Source organism: Leptidea sinapis, chromosome 29, assembly GCF_905404315.1.
Source record: "Leptidea sinapis chromosome 29, ilLepSina1.1, whole genome shotgun sequence".
In the NCBI taxonomy this organism is placed as follows: Eukaryota; Metazoa; Arthropoda; class Insecta; order Lepidoptera; family Pieridae; genus Leptidea; species Leptidea sinapis.
In genome coordinates this window covers 7,140,260-7,163,440 of record NC_066293.1, presented here as the reverse complement: position 1 = coordinate 7,163,440, position 23,181 = coordinate 7,140,260, and the positions used below count along the sequence as shown (strand labels likewise).

Genomic DNA, 23,181 nt, shown 5'->3' with positions numbered 1-23,181 from the left:
CAATTGACGCTTTAAAGGACAATATTCGTGAAGCCATTGGTGAAATACAGCTGCACACAATCGATAATGTACTTAAAAATTGGACCGATCGTGTAGGCTACTGCATGGACAGCCGAGGCAGCCATTTGAATGAAATTATTTTCCATTATTAACCGGAAGGATGGTACTTTCAAATAAAAAAAGAACTTGAGAAAATATTCAGTAGTTTTTTTATAGCATCAAAAAAAAGTTATTTGGCTGACCGTTTATATCGGATCAGAAGAGTGCGGACGTATTTCGTTTCGAAACCATAGACGTAAAAAATTGCACAAAGAGGATATGAATGTACATACTTATATTACCGATAAATCGAAACCCTAATGGATTTCATTATGAAATATCCAGATTTAGCTTGGGCTTTATTCATAGCGTAAAGAGGCATATTAAATCAATAAGAATATGGGATATTATCACAAATCATTTGAACAATAATAACAAGTTAAATTATCCTTTAAACACTAACAATATGTATAACAGATTTTGCTTTTATTTACTTTTAATATTTGCATTTGTATCATTATTGCATGTTTGTTGCTAAGGGGTCCGGGTGGACTGATAAAAAAACTTGGCGAAAAAAGCCAATGCAGCAGCTCTTCGATGGCACTGGTGGTGGGCCACCAACAGCTGGCATATTATCCCAAAATGACTTAAAGGGTTTCGTTGAGCCTCAGACAGAGAAACAAAAAATTAAACAAAAATCGGGACTTGTACTATTTGTAGTCCCGCTGACTCCGTTTTGCTTATTTTTTTGTTCATTGTACAGAAATTTGATCTCTACAGTTTTATTATAATATTAATTAACTATTTGCCTATGGTAGCTGGTTCCTATCCATAAAGGTAAGATTTTTGGAATTTAAAAAGTGTTTATCAGTGATGTTGTTGTTGGAACATGTTAGTTGAAAGATAATACATACGTTTATTTTAACCTAACCCAAAAACCTCAAATAATATAATCATTTTTTTCTCCATTATACCGGTTCCAAATTAAAAATGTATGTGTAATATGAAAAAGAGGAAGCACGCTCAGGGCCTACGCAGACCGGGACGGCAAGGCAAGGGATTTTAATTTTTACTAATGGACATTCAACCGTACTGGTACAGAAATACGACATAAATTGCTATGCTTTAAAATGATGCCGTGGCATTGAAAGGGATTTTATCGCAACACGCGCCACAGGCTCCCGTGGCGGGATGCCGTGGCATACTGCGGTAGGCAACGGCATGCCACGGACTCCGGCGCTCGTAGTGATATACTGCGGGGTGCGGCGGCGGGAGTAGAGAAGCGGGGAATGCACACCAATATTGACCATCCATTTGCGCCCGCGTCTTTGACGACTGTGCTACGTGATTTTTTCGGAGACCAGTTTTTTACGTTTTTTATTCCAACATGGAGGAAAAATTAATAACTTTAGTTCAAGACTATGATTATTTATATAATATGTCATCAAAACATTATATGAACACTCAAATGAAGAACAATGCGTGGAAAAGAATTGGAATAGAAATGAATAAAACAGGTAAGTAAATATTTTTGCACTATAATTATATTTTAAGATTTAACACAGTATTAATGTCTATTTACAATATCGTTTTGCCATGGAATAGAGCCCTCATCAGACCTAAAGTAATCTTTAAACATCTCCCGTACTGTCATACCATCTAATGCATTGTTCATATTATTATCGTTTTCTAAATTAATGCTTACACTTGCTATATTTTGGCTTTCTGTGCTTGTACCACCTATGATGAAATTGTGTAAGCAAGTACATGCTAAAATGATATTATCAACATATTTTGGTTGAACCTGAATTCCTTTTTGACATAATTCGAAACGTTCTTGAAGTATACCAAATGCATTTTCGACGATACGCCTGGCTCTACTCAAACGATAATTGTATATTTTCATTGCTTCATCTGTCAATCGATCGCCACTAAATGGTCTCATAATGTTTGTGGTTAACGGAAAAGCCTCGTCTGCTACAAAAACATACGGCAACTCAAGATCTGTCCTCGGTAAACGTTTTTTTGGGGGAATATCGAGGGCATTAGAAGTCAATTTTTTTCCAAATATTGAGTTTTGCATTATACCTCCATCACTATTTCGTCCATATGATCCTACATCTGCAATCACAAATTTATAATTTGCATCCACAACCGCTAGTAGTACGATACTGAAAAACTTTTTATAGTTTATGTAGAGACTTCCACTATTGCGAGGTGCTTTTATCTTGAAATGTTTACCATCTATTGCACCGATGCAGTTCGGGAAATTCCATTTTTCATCAAATTCCATCGCGATTCGCGTCCATTTTTCCCTTGTTGGTTTTGGCATAACACTAGGTCTTAGGGCATTCCAAATGACTCGGCAAGTTTCATGTACGATAGAGCGCACTGTACTAAACCCCATGCGATAGCTGTAACCTAGAGACTTGAAGCTACTTCCCGTGATCAAAAATCTGAAAGATAATATAATTAGGGGTAAGTGAGGCAGAGTGAAAGACAGGGCACAGTTAAACAAAGTCAATTAAATAATACAGTTTACGTATTTATATATAATTATGAATTCCTCATGATATTTTTCCGTCACCGTAATGCCAGTGGTAATTTCTACTTAGAAAAAGATTAGCTCAATATAATCCCATAAACACAGCTGGTGCTAACCTAGTCACTATCTAAGGCCTTTTCCCATTACCTACTTATTCTGTTTCTATACCATTTTACCTGCTTATGTTTTGTTTTAGGTGAAGAATGCCAGAAAATATGGGGTAATATACGTAATAATTTTAGGAAAGCTCTGAATAACAGAAAAACAAAGAGTGGTGACCCGTACACAAAGCGACGCCCTATCAAGTTTGAAAAAGAGCTGGAGTTTTTGAAAAAATTCATTCAGCACAGAAAACAAACCTCGAATCTGGACTCCTCTTCAGAGGATACGCAGACTTCTTTCGCAGAATCCGCTGTCAATGATAATGATGAACGTTCAGTTTCGCGAATGACCAATGATTCACACCATTCCTTAATAAGACCAGAACCTACAACAACTGCTGAAATACTAAATAAATACATTGAATCGAAAAAGGAGGTGGACCCCATTGATTCGTTCTTTCAAACAATGGCTGCCACAGTAAAAAAACTACCAGAAAGAGTGCAGGTCCAAATAAAGAGACAAATATTTAATGTGGTAACTGACGCCGAATTAAAATACATAGAGGGAACTCCAGCTCCAACATCTGAAGATGTCTCTAGCTATGAAACCACCTCAGGCTCTGGTTATGAAGCTGCTTCGGGGTCTGGCTATGGAACCGCCTCAGGCTCTGGTTATGAAGCTGCTTCGGGGTCTGGCTATGGAACTGCCTCAGGCTCTGGTTATGAAGCTGTTTCACGGTCTGTTTATGGTACCGCCTCTGGCCCTGGCTATGAAGCTGCTTCAGGGTCTGGCTACAAAACTGCAGTTTGTGAATACGAAACTAATCTAAACTAGTAGGTACTCTAAATTAAGTAAAAACAAATAAAGATCCAGGGATTATCAGTGAGAAGGTTTATCAGTGCAAAAACTTGAAAATCGTTATTATGTGTCTACAATACATGATTGTACTTGGCAAAAAATATTGTTTTTTTTTTTTAATTTAATAAAAGAAGAAAAAATAAAACTTATACAATCATTTAACTACCCACCTCAAACACAAGGATAATCTCTGATCGGCTTCAATGGGGTTGCGAAAATTGGTCCTCTGTTTTTCGATATATGGTCGACATATATTCAACAGTGCTTGAAATTTCTCATAATCCATTCTATGATAGTCATAAAATTTTTGCACGTCGTATTTTAAATCATTAAATAAATTATTGAATTCACCCTTTGATTCCCTTTCTTTCCATAAATTATCAACCCAAAATCTTCTTCTATCCCTATTATTAGCCTGTGCACCTTCTTCTTCATCTGCAATAATCGATATCAACACCAAATCCCAATCTACCATTTTAAAACTGAGGCACACCAACACTCGATCAAACGCAACTGAAGACTAAAAGTGTATCAGGCAGCAGGAGTCGCTGAGGCGTGCTTTGTCGTGCCGCGGCACGCCGTGGCATGCCGTGGCAAAGTGCTGGAATGCCGCGGTATCTAAGCGGCCAGTGTGCGCTGACTCACGGCAAAATCCCTTGCCTTGCCGTCCCGGTCTGCGTAGGCCTTCAGGCAGCGAGTGGTAAGACTGGATGTCGTCGTGGAGACAGTAAAATTAGTAATACTTCAATAGAAATCATGAATATTTCATTTCATTTGAATATCAACAGAAACATCTAATATAACTATTGAAAATAATCCAATAATCCCTCAATATACTCTATCAGTTCAGATCCCACGGCTTACATTACTATTGGAAGGACTAAGTACAAGGAAAATGACAAAGCTCCATTTATTGTGTACGTACAAAGAGCAACAAATTCACCAAATGACATTACCACTCTACACCCTGTTTCATTTGGCAGCTTCCTTAAAAAAATATGTAGGAACAGAATTTCTTTATCTTTCTCAAATTTTACTGATGCTAACACCTTCATTGATAATTCCAGCTTTAAAAGCTTTTTAAGGTGATACCTTAAAAGGTTCTGATTACGGAATCCATGACAAAGTAACGAAATTCTTAAGAAAAAATTAAGGATACTCGGCCGAATCTTTTTTATGGTATACGGATATTTAAGTCATCTTCATCTCCATAACATAGTTATGGGCAAGTAATTGTCGTATCATCATGGTATCGATCAATGGGACTCCTTAACGACTTACAGTAAGGGTGCGATATGTGGCAGAATTTCTGAGTGTCTGTAATCAAATTGCAAAGCGCTTACGTTCATTGCTGCATTGAAAAACGTTTCGCGAGGAGTCATACTGAAGCATGACGACCTCAGTCGATTTCGGGCCTAATTTCGATATTTGGAAGTTCTATTTACGTTTGAACTTATAACGATATGAAGGCGGACAGTTATTGGTACAATGTGTTACAAGCCAACAGTTTCAAGTGGTTGGCGTCGTTTCTCATTTTCGACCCCGAAGCGTCAGTGATTCTCGAGCGCCGAAGTGAACTGTCGTGCGATAACTGTGTAAATTGTTTTTTGTGTTTTTGAAGAATAATACCCAAAATTCAGTAACTGTTTTTATATTACATATAGAGTATATATCCAAGATTATTTACATAATTATAATAGTTATAATATAGATAATTTCTTGATAAAATCTCCAGTGAAAATAGCATCTATTCAAATTGAATAACGGCTAAAGATAGACTATGAATTTTGTGTGCTCATTTTTAGTGTTTATTTACTTTGAAACATGTTGAAATATATCTTTATTTACTTAAAAAATTATCGTTAAATATGTTTCAGTAGTTATTTTGTCCCAATATATCCTAGTTTGACATAAAATCGATTCTAAACACGGGGCCTCCCAAAATCAACGCACACACTCAAATCGCTATCTTCTATGTGTGCGTGTCGGAAGGGCGTCGGGGCTTACGCGGTGTCCTACGTGGGCGAATCAACGCGAACGCGAAGCGGCGCGGCGCGGCGCGAAAATAACAAACATTCGAAACCTATTGAAGTGGCCTACGTGACCAAACGCACGTGGGGTGCGGTGCGGAGCGGCGCGAAATGAAGCGAACGCGATCAGTTGGCTTTATATATGCGCGCGTAGTGGACGCGTCGGCCATATTTTTTTCAAGCAAAAATTAAGTAGTAATGTCGGAAGTAGAACATCTTATTATTGCTATCCAAGAACGTCCTACATTATGGGACAAAAGGAATAAAAGTTACCACAACCGTTTATTATCGCACCGCGAATGGGAGGCTGTGGCTAAAATAATTGGGACTACAAGTAAGTACAACATATTTCTTTATTATTATTACATTCTTAGCAAAGGATGTTGCACAAAACACAGTTTAAAGTTTTCTCTTGCCTGTGCGGCTGCTCGTGATGTGGCATTGTATCTTCTTTGAGAATTATGTCTTTGTGTTTGTGACATATTTTGATATGTTTTTCGGAAAGACATTAACTCATTCTCATTTATTGATTCAAGATCCCTTATAATATTGTGTAGTAAACATATGGCTTTGACGATATGAACTGCATTTGTAACATTCGTTTCGATAGATTTATGTAGAATTCTGAATTTAGAAGTTATTGAACCAAAAGAACATTCCACCACCATTCTGGCTCGAGATAAGCGATAATTATAATTATCTTTGGCGTCCCCTTTAACCGTTGATTTTTCTGGAAAAGGTCGCAATAGGTATTTCTTCAGAGGAATCGCCGCATCTCCAAGGAGCACATACGGAGCTATGATATTAGAGCCCGGTAATACTTGTTCTTTAGGTATTTTTAGTCTTCCTTGTTCTATTGCTTTTCGAAAGGGGCATTCCTCAAAAACACCGGCATCGTTGTCTTTTCCATAGGAACCCACATTTATCATTACAAACTTATAATTTGGGTCAGTGACTGCTAACAACCCAATCGAAAAAAAGGATTTGTAATTATAATACATGGAACCACTCTTTTTTGGTTTTATTATGCGAATGTGCTTTCCGTCAATACATCCAATGCAATTAGGAAACTGCCATCTGTCCCAAAAACATTGCGCTATGTTTTTAAAGCTATCTTCTGAAGGTTCGGGCATGTGTTTCCTAACTAATTGAGTCCATATAGCTTTGCAAACTTGTGGTACGATTGTAGAAATAGCAGATTTTGAAATTCTGAACGAGAAAGCGAGTTGCCGAAATTGTAAACCTGTGGCCAAATACCTGAAATAATGCAAAATATTAAGTTATAATTCCTATTCTATTTTCAGGTGAAATGACTAAGAAAAAATGGAAAAATTTGAGAGACACGTTTAGTAAAGAATTAAAAAAAATTCCTAAGCCACGTTCTGAGACTGACGCTAATTATATAAGTTTGGTGTTCGCCTAATGGACAATACACATGCAAATAATATAATAGAAATTACTTAGTCTGGTCATAAATACTGTTAGAATTAAAATTAACAAAATATTACATTTGAATTTGGAATCATATATATATCATTGTTCATTGAGTTTTCTCATTTTGGCGCCAATTGATTGAACAATATTTTCCCTTATTAAAATGTAGTGGGGTGATAAAGAGAACCGAATCGCTGTGATTGCATTACACAAGTAGTTATGGAGCCACTGACATGTATGGAACCTGATAAATTCACTGCATTCGCCAATCGAGATAGCACAGACCCTGCTCCTGTACACAGCTTCCTGCCGTAATAGAGAAGATATAATAATGAAACTGCTGGAACGGTTTTTTGCGCTAGATGTATATAAAAGGGTCGAGAGTGGTATTCTCGTAACTTGCGCAGAAGACACCATGAGAATGGTCTGGACTGTGCAATACTGCAAGTATCCTCGTCCCAGGCTTATGAACGTCTTCAGCCTCAAGACTGATCTGATGGACAAGCCGCTATTGACAGACATCGCTAACGACACCATGAGGGAAATCAGTAATAATTTGCACCCCCAAGAGATCACGTACATCTTAGCAAAAGTACTGTATTCATGTCTCGAGGCGCCTAATGAAAGTAGCCCAGAGAGCCAGTCCCCGTTCGAAGATACAAGACCTGCGTATCTAGCTTGGCTCCTAGAGGAGCCTATAATTAAGCCCATAGCATCCTATGCCCCCGGCTCCCAGATGTTAGGGCTCCTCTGTTAGTTATAGAAAAAGATCTGGCCGTCTACGTAGTATTCGTACGCAAAACGTGGTCAAAGCAGCAAGGGAAAGTATTCGAAGAAATCCTATTCGAAAGCAAAAGATTTTATCTCGGCAGATGAAGATAGCACCTAGAACTGTGTCTAACAAACAAAATGACCGTATTTATGCTCAAAGCTATATGGGTATTTTAAGAGAGATTTTAAATTACTTCGTAATGATTATTTAATAAATCTAGAGCCCTATTACGAAATTCGAAATACGGAGTTCCGGTCCGAAACGAAATAACGTCGAACTCCGAATTAAATGCTATTACAAAAGTAAAGAGTCCGCCATCTAACGTTTTTTTTTTCAACTAGTGCTTATTTCGTGAATGGTAACACTTAGCTCATGTTTGATTTGACAGATAATTAGTTTGATCCTTCCGCTGAACGAATATGGTTGTGTATACGCTTGAACAACGCTGGCAAATATTGCGACATTACTTTGAAAATCATGGTAATGTTGCAGAGTGTGTGCGAAAATTGCGTACGGATTTTGGAAGAAGAGAAGCACCGTCAGCTCCGTATGTTCGTTATCTTGTGAAAAAAGTGAAACAAACTGGCATCCTCATCGATAAACTAAAGCGTAGGTGTAAGCATTGTTTTTGGCTACTAGGTTGCTCAACAGCAGGCTTTTCACGCCAAAAACAATGCGTACACCCGAGAATATTGCTGCTGTGACAGAAAGTGTGCGTGAAGCGCCGTCAACATCAATTCACCGTCGTTCTCAACAATTGAACATTTCGGGGATGTAAACAAGCAAAATTATCGCATTTGGGGCACAGAAAACCCGCAAGCATACATTGAAAAGCCGACGCACCCAAAACGAGTCACTGTTTGGTGCGGATTTTTGTCCAGAGGCATAATTGGGCCATTTTTCTTCGAAAATGAGCAAGGAGCGGCCGTTATAGTCAATGGCGATCGTTATCGGCACATGTTGAACGAATTTTTGTTAACAAAAATTGAAGAGGAGGATATTGGCAACATTTGGATTCGACAGGACGGCGCTACGTGCCACACAGCCGAATCTACACTTGATGTTTTGCGCCCAGTTTTTGAAGTCTGCATCATCAGCCGTAGAGCTGATGTCGTTTGGCCACCTCGGAGCTGCGATTTGACACCGTTGGACTATTTTTGTAGGGTGCCGTCAAAGATAAGTGTTGTACGCCGACAAGCCAGAGACAATTGACGCTTTAAAGGACAATATTCGTGAAGCCATTGGTGAAATACAGCTGCACACAATCGATAATGTACTTAAAAATTGGACCGATCGTGTAGGCTACTGCATGGACAGCCGAGGCAGCCATTTGAATGAAATTATTTTCCATTATTAACCGGAAGGATGGTACTTTCAAATAAAAAAAGAACTTGAGAAAATATTCAGTAGTTTTTTTATAGCATCAAAAAAAAGTTATTTGGCTGACCCTTTATATCGGATCAGAAAAGTGCGGACGTATTTCGTTTCGAAACCATAGACGTAAAAAATTGCACAAAGAGGATATGAATGTACATACTTATATTACCGATAAATCGAAACCCTAATGGATTTCATTATGAAATATCCAGATTTAGCTTGGGCTTTATTCATAGCGTAAAGAGGCATATTAAATCAATAAGAATATGGGATATTATCACAAATCATTTGAACAATAATAACAAGTTAAATTATCTTTTAAACACTAACAATATGTATAACAGATTTTGCTTTTATTTACTTTTAATATTTGCATTTGTATCATTATTGCATGTTTGTTGCTAAGGGGTCCGGGTGGACTGATAAAAAAACTTGGCGAAAAAAGCCAATGCAGCAGCTCTTCGATGGCACTGGTGGTGGGCCACCAACAGCTGGCATATTATCCCAAAATGACTTAAAGGGTTTCGTTGAGCCTCAGACAGAGAAACAAAAAATTAAACAAAAATCGGGACTTGTACTATTTGTAGTCCCGCTGACTCCGTTTTGCTTATTTTTTTGTTCATTGTACAGAAATTTGATCTCTACAGTTTTATTATAATATTAATTAACTATTTGCCTATGGTAGCTGGTTCCTATCCATAAAGGTAAGATTTTTGGAATTTAAAAAGTGTTTATCAGTGATGTTGTTGTTGGAACATGTTAGTTGAAAGATAATACATACGTTTATTTTAACCTAACCCAAAAACCTCAAATAATATAATCATTTTTTTCTCCACTATACCGGTTCCAAATTAAAAATGTATGTGTAATATGAAAAAGAGGAAGCACGCTCAGGCAGCGAGTGGTAAGACTGGATGTCGTCGTGGAGACAGTAAAATTAGTAATACTTCAATAGAAATCATGAATATTTCATTTCATTTGAATATCAACAGAAACATCTAATATAACTATTGAAAATAATCCAATAATCCCTCAATATACTCTATCAGTTCAGATCCCAAGGCTTACATTACTATTGGAAGGACTAAGTACAAGGAAAATGACAAAGCTCCATTTATTGTGTACGTACAAAGAGCAACAAATTCACCAAATGACATTACCACTCTACACCCTGTTTCATTTGGCAGCTTCCTTAAAAAAATATGTAGGAACAGAATTTCTTTATCTTTCTCAAATTTTACTGATGCTTACACCTTCATTGATAATTCCAGCTTTAAAAGCTTTTTAAGGTGATACCTTAAAAGGTTCTGATTACGGAATCCATGACAAAGTAACGAAATTCTTAAGAAAAAATTAAGGATACTCGGCCGAATCTTTTTTATGGTATACGGATATTTAAGTCATCTTCATCTCCATAACATAGTTATGGGCAAGTAATTGTCGTATCATCATGGTATCGATCAATGGGACTCCTTAACGACTTACAGTAAGGGTGCGATATGTGGCAGAATTTCTGAGTGTCTGTAATCAAATTGCAAAGCGCTTACGTTCATTGCTGCATTGAAAAACGTTTCGCGAGGAGTCATACTGAAGCATGACGACCTCAGTCGATTTCGGGCCTAATTTCGATATTTGGAAGTTCTATTTACGTTTGAACTTATAACGATATGAAGGCGGACAGTTATTGGTACAATGTGTTACAAGCCAACAGTTTCAAGTGGTTGGCGTCGTTTCTCATTTTCGACCCCGAAGCGTCAGTGATTCTCGAGCGCCGAAGTGAACTGTCGTGCGATAACTGTGTAAATTGTTTTTTGTGTTTTTGAAGAATAATACCCAAAATTCAGTAACTGTTTTTATATTACATATAGAGTATATATCCAAGATTATTTACATAATTATAATAGTTATAATATAGATAATTTCTTGATAAAATCTCCAGTGAAAATAGCATCTATTCAAATTGAATAACGGCTAAAGATAGACTATGAATTTTGTCTGCTCATTTTTAGTGTTTATTTACTTTGAAACATGTTGAAATATATCTTTATTTACTTAAAAAATTATCGTTAAATATGTTTCAGTAGTTATTTTGTCCCAATATATCCTAGTTTGACATAAAATCGATTCTAAACACGGGGCCTCCCAAAATCAACGCACACACTCAAATCGCTATCTTCTATGTGTGCGTGTCGGAAGGGAGTCGGGGCTTACGCGGTGTCCTACGTGGGCGAATCAACGCGAACGCGAAGCGGCGCGGCGCGGCGCGAAAATAACAAACATTCGAAACCTATTGAAGTGGCCTACGTGACCAAACGCACGTGGGGTGCGGTGCGGAGCGGCGCGAAATGAAGCGAACGCGATCAGTTGGCTTTATATATGCGCGCGTAGTGGACGCGTGGGCCATATTTTTTTCAAGCAAAAATTAAGTAGTAATGTCGGAAGTAGAACATCTTATTATTGCTATCCAAGAACGTCCTACATTATGGGACAAAAGGAATAAAAGTTACCACAACCGTTTATTATCGCACCGCGAATGGGAGGCTGTGGCTAAAATAATTGGGACTACAAGTAAGTACAACATATTTCTTTATTATTATTACATTCTTAGCAAAGGATGTTGCACAAAACACAGTTTAAAGTTTTCTCTTGCCTGTGCGGCTGCTCGTGATGTAGCATTGTATCTTCTTTGAGAATTATGTCTTTGTGTTTGTGACATATTTTGATATGTTTTTCGGAAAGACATTAACTCATTCTCATTTATTGATTCAAGATACCTTATAATATTGTGTAGTAAACATATGGCTTTGACGATATGAACTGCATTTGTAACATTCGTTTCGATAGATTTATGTAGAATTCTGAATTTAGAAGTTATTGAACCAAAAGAACATTCCACCACCATTCTGGCTCGAGATAAGCGATAATTATAATTATCTTTGGCGTCCCCTTTAACCGTTGATTTTTCTGGAAAAGGTCGCAATAGGTATTTCTTCAGAGGAATCGCCGCATCTCCAAGGAGCACATACGGAGCTATGATATTAGAGCCCGGTAATACTTGTTCTTTAGGTATTTTTAGTCTTCCTTGTTCTATTGCTATTCGAAAGGGGCATTCCTCAAAAACACCGGCATCGTTGTCTTTTCCATAGGAACCCACATTTATCATTACAAACTTATAATTTGGGTCAGTGACTGCTAACAACCCAATCGAAAAAAAGGATTTGTAATTATAATACATGGAACCACTCTTTTTTGGTTTTATTATGCGAATGTGCTTTCCGTCAATACATCCAATGCAATTAGGAAACTGCCATCTGTCCCAAAAACATTGCGCTATGTTTTTAAAGCTATCTTCTGAAGGTTCGGGCATGTGTTTCCTAACTAATTGAGTCCATATAGCTTTGCAAACTTGTGGTACGATTGTAGAAATAGCAGATTTTGAAATTCTGAACGAGAAAGCGAGTTGCCGAAATTGTATACCTGTGGCCAAATACCTGAAATAATGCAAAATATTAAGTTATAATTCCTATTCTATTTTCAGGTGAAATGACTAAGAAAAAATGGAAAAATTTGAGAGACACGTTTAGTAAAGAATTAAAAAAAATTCCTAAGCCACGTTCTGAGACTGACGCTAATTATATAAGTTTGGTGTTCGCCTAATGGACAATACACATGCAAATAATATAATAGAAATTATTTAGTCTGGTCATAAATACTGTTAGAATTAAAATTAACAAAATATTACATTTGAATTTGGAATCATATATATATCATTGTTCATTGAGTTTTCTCATTTTGGCGCCAATTGATTGAACAATATTTTCCCTTATTAAAATGTAGTGGGGTGATAAAGAGAACCGAATCGCTGTGATTGCATTACACAAGTAGTTATGGAGCCACTGACATGTATGGAACCTGATAAATTCACTGCATTCGCCAATCGAGATAGCACAGACCCTGCTCCTGTACACAGCTTCCTGCCGTAATAGAGAAGATATAATAATGAAACTGCTGGAACGGTTTTTTGCGCTAGATGTATATAAAAGGGTCGAGAGTGGTATTCTCGTAACTTGCGCAGAAGACACCATGAGAATGGTCTGGACTGTGCAATACTGCAAGTATCCTCGTCCCAGGCTTATGAACGTCTTCAGCCTCAAGACTGATCTGATGGACAAGCCGCTATTGACAGACATCGCTAACGACACCATGAGGGAAATCAGTAATAATTTGCACCCCCAAGAGATCACGTACATCTTAGCAAAAGTACTGTATTCATGTCTCGAGGCGCCTAATGAAAGTAGCCCAGAGAGCCAGTCCCCGTTCGAAGATACAAGACCTGCGTATCTAGCTTGGCTCCTAGAGGAGCCTATAATTAAGCCCATAGCATCCTATGCCCCCGGCTCCCAGATGTTAGGGCTCCTCTGTTAGTTATAGAAAAAGATCTGGCCGTCTACGTAGTATTCGTACGCAAAACGTGGTCAAAGCAGCAAGGGAAAGTATTCGAAGAAATCCTATTCGAAAGCAAAAGATTTTATCTCGGCAGATGAAGATAGCACCTAGAACTGTGTCTAACAAACAAAATGACCGTATTTATGCTCAAAGCTATATGGGTATTTTAAGAGAGATTTTAAATTACTTCGTAATGATTATTTAATAAATCTAGAGCCCTATTACGAAATTCGAAATACGGAGTTCCGGTCCGAAACGAAATAACGTCGAACTCCGAATTAAATGCTATTACAAAAGTAAAGAGTCCGCCATCTAACGTTTTTTTTTTCAACTAGTGCTTATTTCGTGAATGGTAACACTTAGCTCATGTTTGATTTGACAGATAATTAGTTTGATCCTTCCGCTGAACGAATATGGTTGTGTATACGCTTGAACAACGCTGGCAAATATTGCGACATTACTTTGAAAATCATGGTAATGTTGCAGAGTGTGTGCGAAAATTGCGTACGGATTTTGGAAGAAGAGAAGCACCGTCAGCTCCGTATGTTCGTTATCTTGTGAAAAAAGTGAAACAAACTGGCATCCTCATCGATAAACTAAAGCGTAGGTGTAAGCATTGTTTTTGGCTACTAGGTTGCTCAACAGCAGGCTTTTCACGCCAAAAACAATGCGTACACCCGAGAATATTGCTGCTGTGACAGAAAGTGTGCGTGAAGCGCCGTCAACATCAATTCACCGTCGTTCTCAACAATTGAACATTTCGGGGATGTAAACAAGCAAAATTATCGCATTTGGGGCACAGAAAACCCGCAAGCAATCATTGAAAAGCCGACGCACCCAAAACGAGTCACTGTTTGGTGCGGATTTTTGTCCAGAGGCATAATTGGGCCATTTTTCTTCGAAAATGAGCAAGGAGCGGCCGTTATAGTCAATGGCGATCGTTATCGGCACATGTTGAACGAATTTTTGTTAACAAAAATTGAAGAGGAGGATATTGGCAACATTTGGATTCGACAGGACGGCGCTACGTGCCACACAGCCGAATCTACACTTGATGTTTTGCGCCCAGTTTTTGAAGACTGCATCATCAGCCGTAGAGCTGATGTCGTTTGGCCACCTCGGAGCTGCGATTTGACACCGTTGGACTATTTTTGTAGGGTGCCGTCAAAGATAAGTGTTGTACGCCGACAAGCCAGAGACAATTGACGCTTTAAAGGACAATATTCGTGAAGCCATTGGTGAAATACAACTGCACACAATCGATAATGTACTTAAAAATTGGACCGATCGTGTAGGCTACTGCATGGACAGCCGAGGCAGCCATTTGAATGAAATTATTTTCCATTATTAACCGGAAGGATGGTACTTTCAAATAAAAAAAGAACTTGAGAAAATATTCAGTAGTTTTTTTATAGCATCAAAAAAAAGTTATTTGGCTGACCGTTTATATCGGATCAGAAAAGTGCGGACGTATTTCGTTTCGAAACCATAGACGTAAAAAATTGCACAAAGAGGATATGAATGTACATACTTATATTACCGATAAATCGAAACCCTAATGGATTTCATTATGAAATATCCAGATTTAGCTTGGGCTTTATTCATAGCGTAAAGAGGCATATTAAATCAATAAGAATATGGGATATTATCACAAATCATTTGAACAATAATAACAAGTTAAATTATCCTTTAAACACTAACAATATGTATAACAGATTTTGCTTTTATTTACTTTTAATATTTGCATTTGTATCATTATTGCATGTTTGTTGCTAAGGGGTCCGGGTGGACTGATAAAAAAACTTGGCGAAAAAAGCCAATGCAGCAGCTCTTCGATGGCACTGGTGGTGGGCCACCAACAGCTGGCATATTATCCCAAAATGACTTAAAGGGTTTCGTTGAGCCTCAGACAGAGAAACAAAAAATTAAACAAAAATCGGGACTTGTACTATTTGTAGTCCCGCTGACTCCGTTTTGCTTATTTTTTTGTTCATTGTACAGAAATTTGATCTCTACAGTTTTATTATAATATTAATTAACTATTTGCCTATGGTAGCTGGTTCCTATCCATAAAGGTAAGATTTTTGGAATTTAAAAAGTGTTTATCAGTGATGTTGTTGTTGGAACATGTTAGTTGAAAGATAATACATACGTTTATTTTAACCTAACCCAAAAACCTCAAATAATATAATCATTTTTTTCTCCATTATACCGGTTCCAAATTAAAAATGTATGTGTAATATGAAAAAGAGGAAGCACGCTCAGGCAGCGAGTGGTAAGACTGGATGTCGTCGTGGAGACAGTAAAATTAGTAATACTTCAATAGAAATCATGAATATTTCATTTCATTTGAATATCAACAGAAACATCTAATATAACTATTGAAAATAATCCAATAATCCCTCAATATACTCTATCAGTTCAGATCCCACGGCTTACATTACTATTGGAAGGACTAAGTACAAGGAAAATGACAAAGCTCCATTTATTGTGTACGTACAAAGAGCAACAAATTCACCAAATGACATTACCACTCTACACCCTGTTTCATTTGGCAGCTTCCTTAAAAAAATATGTAGGAACAGAATTTCTTTATCTTTCTCAAATTTTACTGATGCTAACACCTTCATTGATAATTCCAGCTTTAAAAGCTTTTTAAGGTGATACCTTAAAAGGTTCTGATTACGGAATCCATGACAAAGTAACGAAATTCTTAAGAAAAAATTAAGGATACTCGGCCGAATCTTTTTTATGGTATACGGATATTTAAGTCATCTTCATCTCCATAACATAGTTATGGGCAAGTAATTGTCGTATCATCATGGTATCGATCAATGGGACTCCTTAACGACTTACAGTAAGGGTGCGATATGTGGCAGAATTTCTGAGTGTCTGTAATCAAATTGCAAAGCGCTTACGTTCATGGCTGCATTGAAAAACGTTTCGCGAGGAGTCATACTGAAGCAAGACGACCTCAGTCGATTTCGGGCCTAATTTCGATATTTGGAAGTTCTATTTACGTTTGAACTTATAACGATATGAAGGCGGACAGTTATTGGTACAATGTGTTACAAGCCAACAGTTTCAAGTGGTTGGCGTCGTTTCTCATTTTCGACCCCGAAGCGTCAGTGATTCTCGAGCGCCGAAGTGAACTGTCGTGCGATAACTGTGTAAATTGTTTTTTGTGTTTTTGAAGAATAATACCCAAAATTCAGTAACTGTTTTTATATTACATATAGAGTATATATCCAAGATTATTTACATAATTATAATAGTTATAATATAGATAATTTCTTGATAAAATCTCCAGTGAAAATAGCATCTATTCAAATTGAATAACGGCTAAAGATAGACTATGAATTTTGTGTGCTCATTTTTAGTGTTTATTTACTTTGAAACATGTTGAAATATATCTTTATTTACTTAAAAAATTATCGTTAAATATGTTTCAGTAGTTATTTTGTCCCAATATATCCTAGTTTGACATAAAATCGATTCTAAACACGGGGCCTCCCAAAATCAACGCACACACTCAAATCGCTATCTTCTATGTGTGCGTGTCGGAAGGGAGTCGGGGCTTACGCGGTGTCCTACGTGGGCGAATCAACGCGAACGCGAAGCGGCGCGGCGCGGCGCGAAAATAACAAACATTCGAAACCTATTGAAGTGGCCTACGTGACCAAACGCACGTGGGGTGCGGTGCGGAGCGGCGCGAAATGAAGCGAACGCGATCAGTTGGCTTTATATATGCGCGCGTAGTGGACGCGTCGGCCATATTTTTTTCAAGCAAAAATTAAGTAGTAATGTCGGAAGTAGAACATCTTATTATTGCTATCCAAGAACGTCCTACATTATGGGACAAAAGGAATAAAAGTTACCACAACCGTTTATTATCGCACCGCGAATGGGAGGCTGTGGCTAAAATAATTGGGACTACAAGTAAGTACAACATATTTCTTTATTATTATTACATTCTTAGCAAAGGATGTTGCACAAAACACAGTTTAAAGTTTTCTCTTGCCTGTGCGGCTGCTCGTGATGTGGCATTGTATCTTCTTTGAGAATTATGTCTTTGTGTTTGTGACATATTTTGATATGTTTTTCGGAAAGACATTAACTCATTCTCATTTATTGATTCAAGATCCCTTATAATATTGTGTAGTAAACATATGGCTTTGACGATATGAACTGCATTTGTAACATTCGTTTCGATAGATTTATGTAGAATTCTGAATTTAGAAGTTATTGAACCAAAAGAACATTCCACCACCATTCTGGCTCGAGATAAGCGATAATTATAATTATCTTTGGCGTCCCCTTTAACCGTTGATTTTTCTGGAAAAGGTCGCAATAGGTATTTCTTCAGAGGAATCGCCGCATCTCCAAGGAGCACATACGGAGCTATGATATTAGAGCCCGGTAATACTTGTTCTTTAGGTATTTTTAGTCTTCCTTGTTCTATTGCTTTTCGAAAGGGGCATTCCTCAAAAACACCGGCATCGTTGTCTTTTCCATAGGAACCCACATTTATCATTACAAACTTATAATTTGGGTCAGTGACTGCTAACAACCCAATCGAAAAAAAGGATTTGTAATTATAATACATGGAACCACTCTTTTTTGGTTTTATTATGCGAATGTGCTTTCCGTCAATACATCCAATGCAATTATGAAACTGCCATCTGTCCCAAAAACATTGCGCTATGTTTTTAAAGCTATCTTCTGAAGGTTCGGGCATGTGTTTCCTAACTAATTGAGTCCATATAGCTTTGCAAACTTGTGGTACGATTGTAGAAATAGCAGATTTTGAAATTCTGAACGAGAAAGCGAGTTGCCGAAATTGTATACCTGTGGCCAAATACCTGAAATAATGCAAAATATTAAGTTATAATTCCTATTCTATTTTCAGGTGAAATGACTAAGAAAAAATGGAAAAATTTGAGAGACACGTTTAGTAAAGAATTAAAAAAAATTCCTAAGCCACGTTCTGAGACTGACGCTAATTATATAAGTTTGGTGTTCGCCTAATGGACAATACAGATGCAAATAATATAATAGAAATTACTTAGTCTGGTCATAAATACTGTTAGAATTAAAATTAACAAAATATTACATTTGAATTTGGAATCATATATATATCATTGAGTTTTCTCATTTTGGCGCCAATTGATTGAACAATATTTTCCCTTATTAAAATGTAGTGGGGTGATAAAGAGAACCGAATCGCTGTGATTGCATTACACAAGTAGTTATGGAGCCACTGACATGTATGGAACCTGATAAATTCACTGCATTCGCCAATCGAGATAGCACAGACCCTGCTCCTGTACACAGCTTCCTGCCGTAATAGAGAAGATATAATAATGAAACTGCTGGAACGGTTTTTTGCGCTAGATGTATATAAAAGGGTCGAGAGTGGTATTCTCGTAACTTGCGCAGAAGACACCATGAGAATGGTCTGGACTGTGCAATACTGCAAGTATCCTCGTCCCAGGCTTATGAACGTCTTCAGCCTCAAGACTGATCTGATGGACAGGCCGCTATTGACAGACATCGCTAACGACACCATGAGGGAAATCAGTAATAATTTGCACCCCCAAGAGATCACGTACATCTTAGCAAAAGTACTGTATTCATGTCTCGAGGCGCCTAATGAAAGTAGCCCAGAGAGCCAGTCCCCGTTCGAAGATACAAGACCTGCGTATCTAGCTTGGCTCCTAGAGGAGCCTATAATTAAGCCCATAACATCCTATGCCCCCGGCTCCCAGATGTTAGGGCTCCTCTGTTAGTTATAGAAAAAGATCTGGCCGTCTACGTAGTATTCGTACGCAAAACGTGGTCAAAGCAGCAAGGGAAAGTATTCGAAGAAATCCTATTCGAAAGCAAAAGATTTTATCTCGGCAGATGAAGATAGCACCTAGAACTGTGTCTAACAAACAAAATGACCGTATTTATGCTCAAAGCTATATGGGTATTTTAAGAGAGATTTTAAATTACTTCGTAATGATTATTTAATAAATCTAGAGCCCTATTACGAAATTCGAAATACGGAGTTCCGGTCCGAAACGAAATAACGTCGAACTCCGAATTAAATGCTATTACAAAAGTAAAGAGTCCGCCATCTAACGTTTTTTTTTTCAACTAGTGCTTATTTCGTGAATGGTAACACTTAGCTCATGTTTGATTTGACAGATAATTAGTTTGATCCTTCCGCTGAACGAATATGGTTGTGTATACGCTTGAACAACGCTGGGAAAAAAAAAAGTGAAACAAACTGGCATCCTCATCGATAAACTAAAGCGTAGGTGTAAGCATTGTTTTTGGCTACTAGGTTGCTCAACAGCAGGCTTTTCACGCCAAAAACAATGCGTACACCCGAGAATATTGCTGCTGTGACAGAAAGTGTGTGTGAAGCGCCGTCAACATCAATTCACCGTCGTTCTCAACAATTGAACATTTCGCGGATGTAAACAAGCAAAATTATCGCATTTGGGGCACAGAAAACCCGCAAGCATACATTGAAAAGCCGACGCACCCAAAACGAGTCACTGTTTGGTGCGGATTTTTGTCCAGAGGCATAATTGGGCCATTTTTCTTCGAAAATGAGCAAGGAGCGGCCGTTATAGTCAATGGCGATCGTTATCGGCACATGTTGAACGAATTTTTGTTAACAAAAATTGAAGAGGAGGATATTGGCAACATTTGGATTCGACAGGACGGCGCTACGTGCCACACAGCCGAATCTACACTTGATGTTTTGCGCCCAGTTTTTGAAGACTGCATCATCAGCCGTAGAGCTGATGTCGTTTGGCCACCTCGGAGCTGCGATTTGACACCGTTGGACTATTTTAGTAGGGTGCCGTCAAAGATAAGTGTTGTACGCCGACAAGCCAGAGACAATTGACGCTTTAAAGGACAATATTCGTGAAGCCATTGGTGAAATACAGCTGCACACAATCGATAATGTACTTAAAAATTGGACCGATCGTGTAGGCTACTGCATGGACAGCCGAGGCAGCCATTTGAATGAAATTATTTTCCATTATTAACCGGAAGGATGGTACTTTCAAATAAAAAAAGAACTTGAGAAAATATTCAGTAGTTTTTTTATAGCACATACGGAGCTATGATATTAGAGCCCGGTAATACTTGTTCTTTAGGTATTTTTAGTCTTCCTTGTTCTATTGCTATTCGAAAGGGGCATTCCTCAAAAACACCGGCATCGTTGTCTTTTCCATAGGAACCCACATTTATCATTACAAACTTATAATTTGGGTCAGTGACTGCTAACAACCCAATCGAAAAAAAGGATTTGTAATTATAATACATGGAACCACTCTTTTTTGGTTTTATTATGCGAATGTGCTTTCCGTCAATACATCCAATGCAATTAGGAAACTGCCATCTGTCCCAAAAACATTGCGCTATGTTTTTAAAGCTATCTTCTGAAGGTTCGGGCATGTGTTTCCTAACTAATTGAGTCCATATAGCTTTGCAAACTTGTGGTACGATTGTAGAAATAGCAGATTTTGAAATTCTGAACGAGAAAGCGAGTTGCCGAAATTGTAAACCTGTGGCCAAATACCTGAAATAATGCAAAATATTAAGTTATAATTCCTATTCTATTTTCAGGTGAAATGACTAAGAAAAAATGGAAAAATTTGAGAGACACGTTTAGTAAAGAATTAAAAAAAATTCCTAAGCCACGTTCTGAGACTGACGCTAATTATATAAGTTTGGTGTTCGCCTAATGGACAATACACATGCAAATAATATAATAGAAATTACTTAGTCTGGTCATAAATACTGTTAGAATTAAAATTAACAAAATATTACATTTGAATTTGGAATCATATATATATCATTGTTCATTGAGTTTTCTCATTTTGGCGCCAATTGATTGAACAATATTTTCCCTTATTAAAATGTAGTGGGGTGATAAAGAGAACCGAATCGCTGTGATTGCATTACACAAGTAGTTATGGAGCCACTGACATGTATGGAACCTGATAAATTCACTGCATTCGCCAATCGAGATAGCACAGACCCTGCTCCTGTACACAGCTTCCTGCCGTAATAGAGAAGATATAATAATGAAACTGCTGGAACGGTTTTTTGCGCTAGATGTATATAAAAGGGTCGAGAGTGGTATTCTCGTAACTTGCGCAGAAGACACCATGAGAATGGTCTGGACTGTGCAATACTGCAAGTATCCTCGTCCCAGGCTTATGAACGTCTTCAGCCTCAAGACTGATCTGATGGACAAGCCGCTATTGACAGACATCGCTAACGACACCATGAGGGAAATCAGTAATAATTTGCACCCCCAAGAGATCACGTACATCTTAGCAAAAGTACTATATTCATGTCTCGAGGCGCCTAATGAAAGTAGCCCAGAGAGCCAGTCCCCGTTCGAAGATACAAGACCTGCGTATCTAGCTTGGCTCCTAGAGGAGCCTATAATTAAGCCCATAACATCCTATGCCCCCGGCTCCCAGATGTTAGGGCTCCTCTGTTAGTTATAGAAAAAGATCTGGCCGTCTACGTAGTATTCGTACGCAAAACGTGGTCAAAGCAGCAAGGGAAAGTATTCGAAGAAATCCTATCCGAAAGCAAAAGATTTTATCTCGGCAGATGAAGATAGCACCTAGAACTGTGTCTAACAAACAAAATGACCGTATTTATGCTCAAAGCTATATGGGTATTTTAAGAGAGATTTTAAATTACTTCGTAATGATTATTTAATAAATCTAGAGTCCTATTACGAAATTCGAAATACGGAGTTCCGGTCCGAAACGAAATAACGTCGAACTCCGAATTAAATGCTATTACAAAAGTAAAGAGTCCGCCATCTGACGTTTTTTTTTTTCAACTAGTGCTTATTTCGTGAATGGTAACACTTAGCTCATGTTTGATTTGACAGATAATTAGTTTGATCCTTCCGCTGAACGAATATGGTTGTGTACACGCTTGAACAACGCTGGGAAATATTGCGACATTACTTTGAAAATCATGGTAATGTTGCAGAGTGTGTGCGAAAATTGCGTACGGATTTTGGAAGAAGAGAAGCACCGTCAGCTCCGTATGTTCGTTATCTTGTGAAAAAAGTGAAACAAACTGGCATCCTCATCGATAAACTAAAGCGTAGGTGTAAGCATTGTTTTTGGCTACTAGGTTGCTCAACAGCAGGCTTTTCACGCCAAAAACAATGCGTACACCCGAGAATATTGCTGCTGTGACAGAAAGTGTGTGTGAAGCGCCGTCAACATCAATTCACCGTCGTTCTCAACAATTGAACATTTCGGGGATGTAAACAAGCAAAATTATCGCATTTGGGGCACAGAAAACCCGCAAGCATACATTGAAAAGCCGACGCACCCAAAACGAGTCACTGTTTGGTGCGGATTTTTGTCCAGAGGCATAATTGGGCCATTTTTCTTCGAAAATGAGCAAGGAGCGGCCGTTATAGTCAATGGCGATCGTTATCGGCACATGTTGAACGAATTTTTGTTAACAAAAATTGAAGAGGAGGATATTGGCAACATTTGGATTCGACAGGACGGCGCTACGTGCCACAC

General features: G+C 38.0%; 2 protein-coding genes across 9 annotated transcripts in view; both read right to left on the bottom strand.

Annotated features, from left to right (window-relative positions):
* The window catches only part of LOC126973367 (putative nuclease HARBI1), a 54,685-nt gene extending 38,166 nt beyond the window's left edge, over nt 1-16,519 (bottom strand). For 3 of the 7 annotated variants that reach the window (XM_050820610.1, XM_050820604.1, XM_050820608.1), the window contains exon 1: nt 16,135-16,519. In XM_050820610.1, the coding sequence (XP_050676567.1) occupies nt 16,135-16,154 (20 nt within the window). In that variant the 5' untranslated portion in view covers nt 16,155-16,519. Of the gene's footprint in view, nt 1-4,500; nt 5,275-10,416; nt 12,649-16,134 lie in introns of those variants that run through there. The other 4 variants (XM_050820607.1, XM_050820602.1, XM_050820606.1 and 1 more) reach the window with 2 other exon arrangements.
* Nucleotides 1,562-4,229, bottom strand: LOC126973352 (uncharacterized). 2 transcript variants are annotated; one of them, XM_050820582.1, is made up of 3 exons: nt 3,715-4,229; nt 2,281-2,495; nt 1,562-2,160 (listed from the first exon to the last, which is right to left on the bottom strand). In XM_050820582.1, exons 1-3 carry the CDS (start codon nt 4,017-4,019, stop codon nt 1,607-1,609), a joined length of 1,074 nt encoding a protein of 357 aa, XP_050676539.1. In that variant the 5' UTR covers nt 4,020-4,229; the 3' UTR covers nt 1,562-1,606. The 2 variants fall into 2 exon arrangements, with proteins under 2 accessions (XP_050676539.1, XP_050676538.1); XM_050820581.1 differs by having other exon boundaries at nt 1,562-2,495.
* Nucleotides 16,520-23,181: the final 6,662 nt, after the last annotated feature.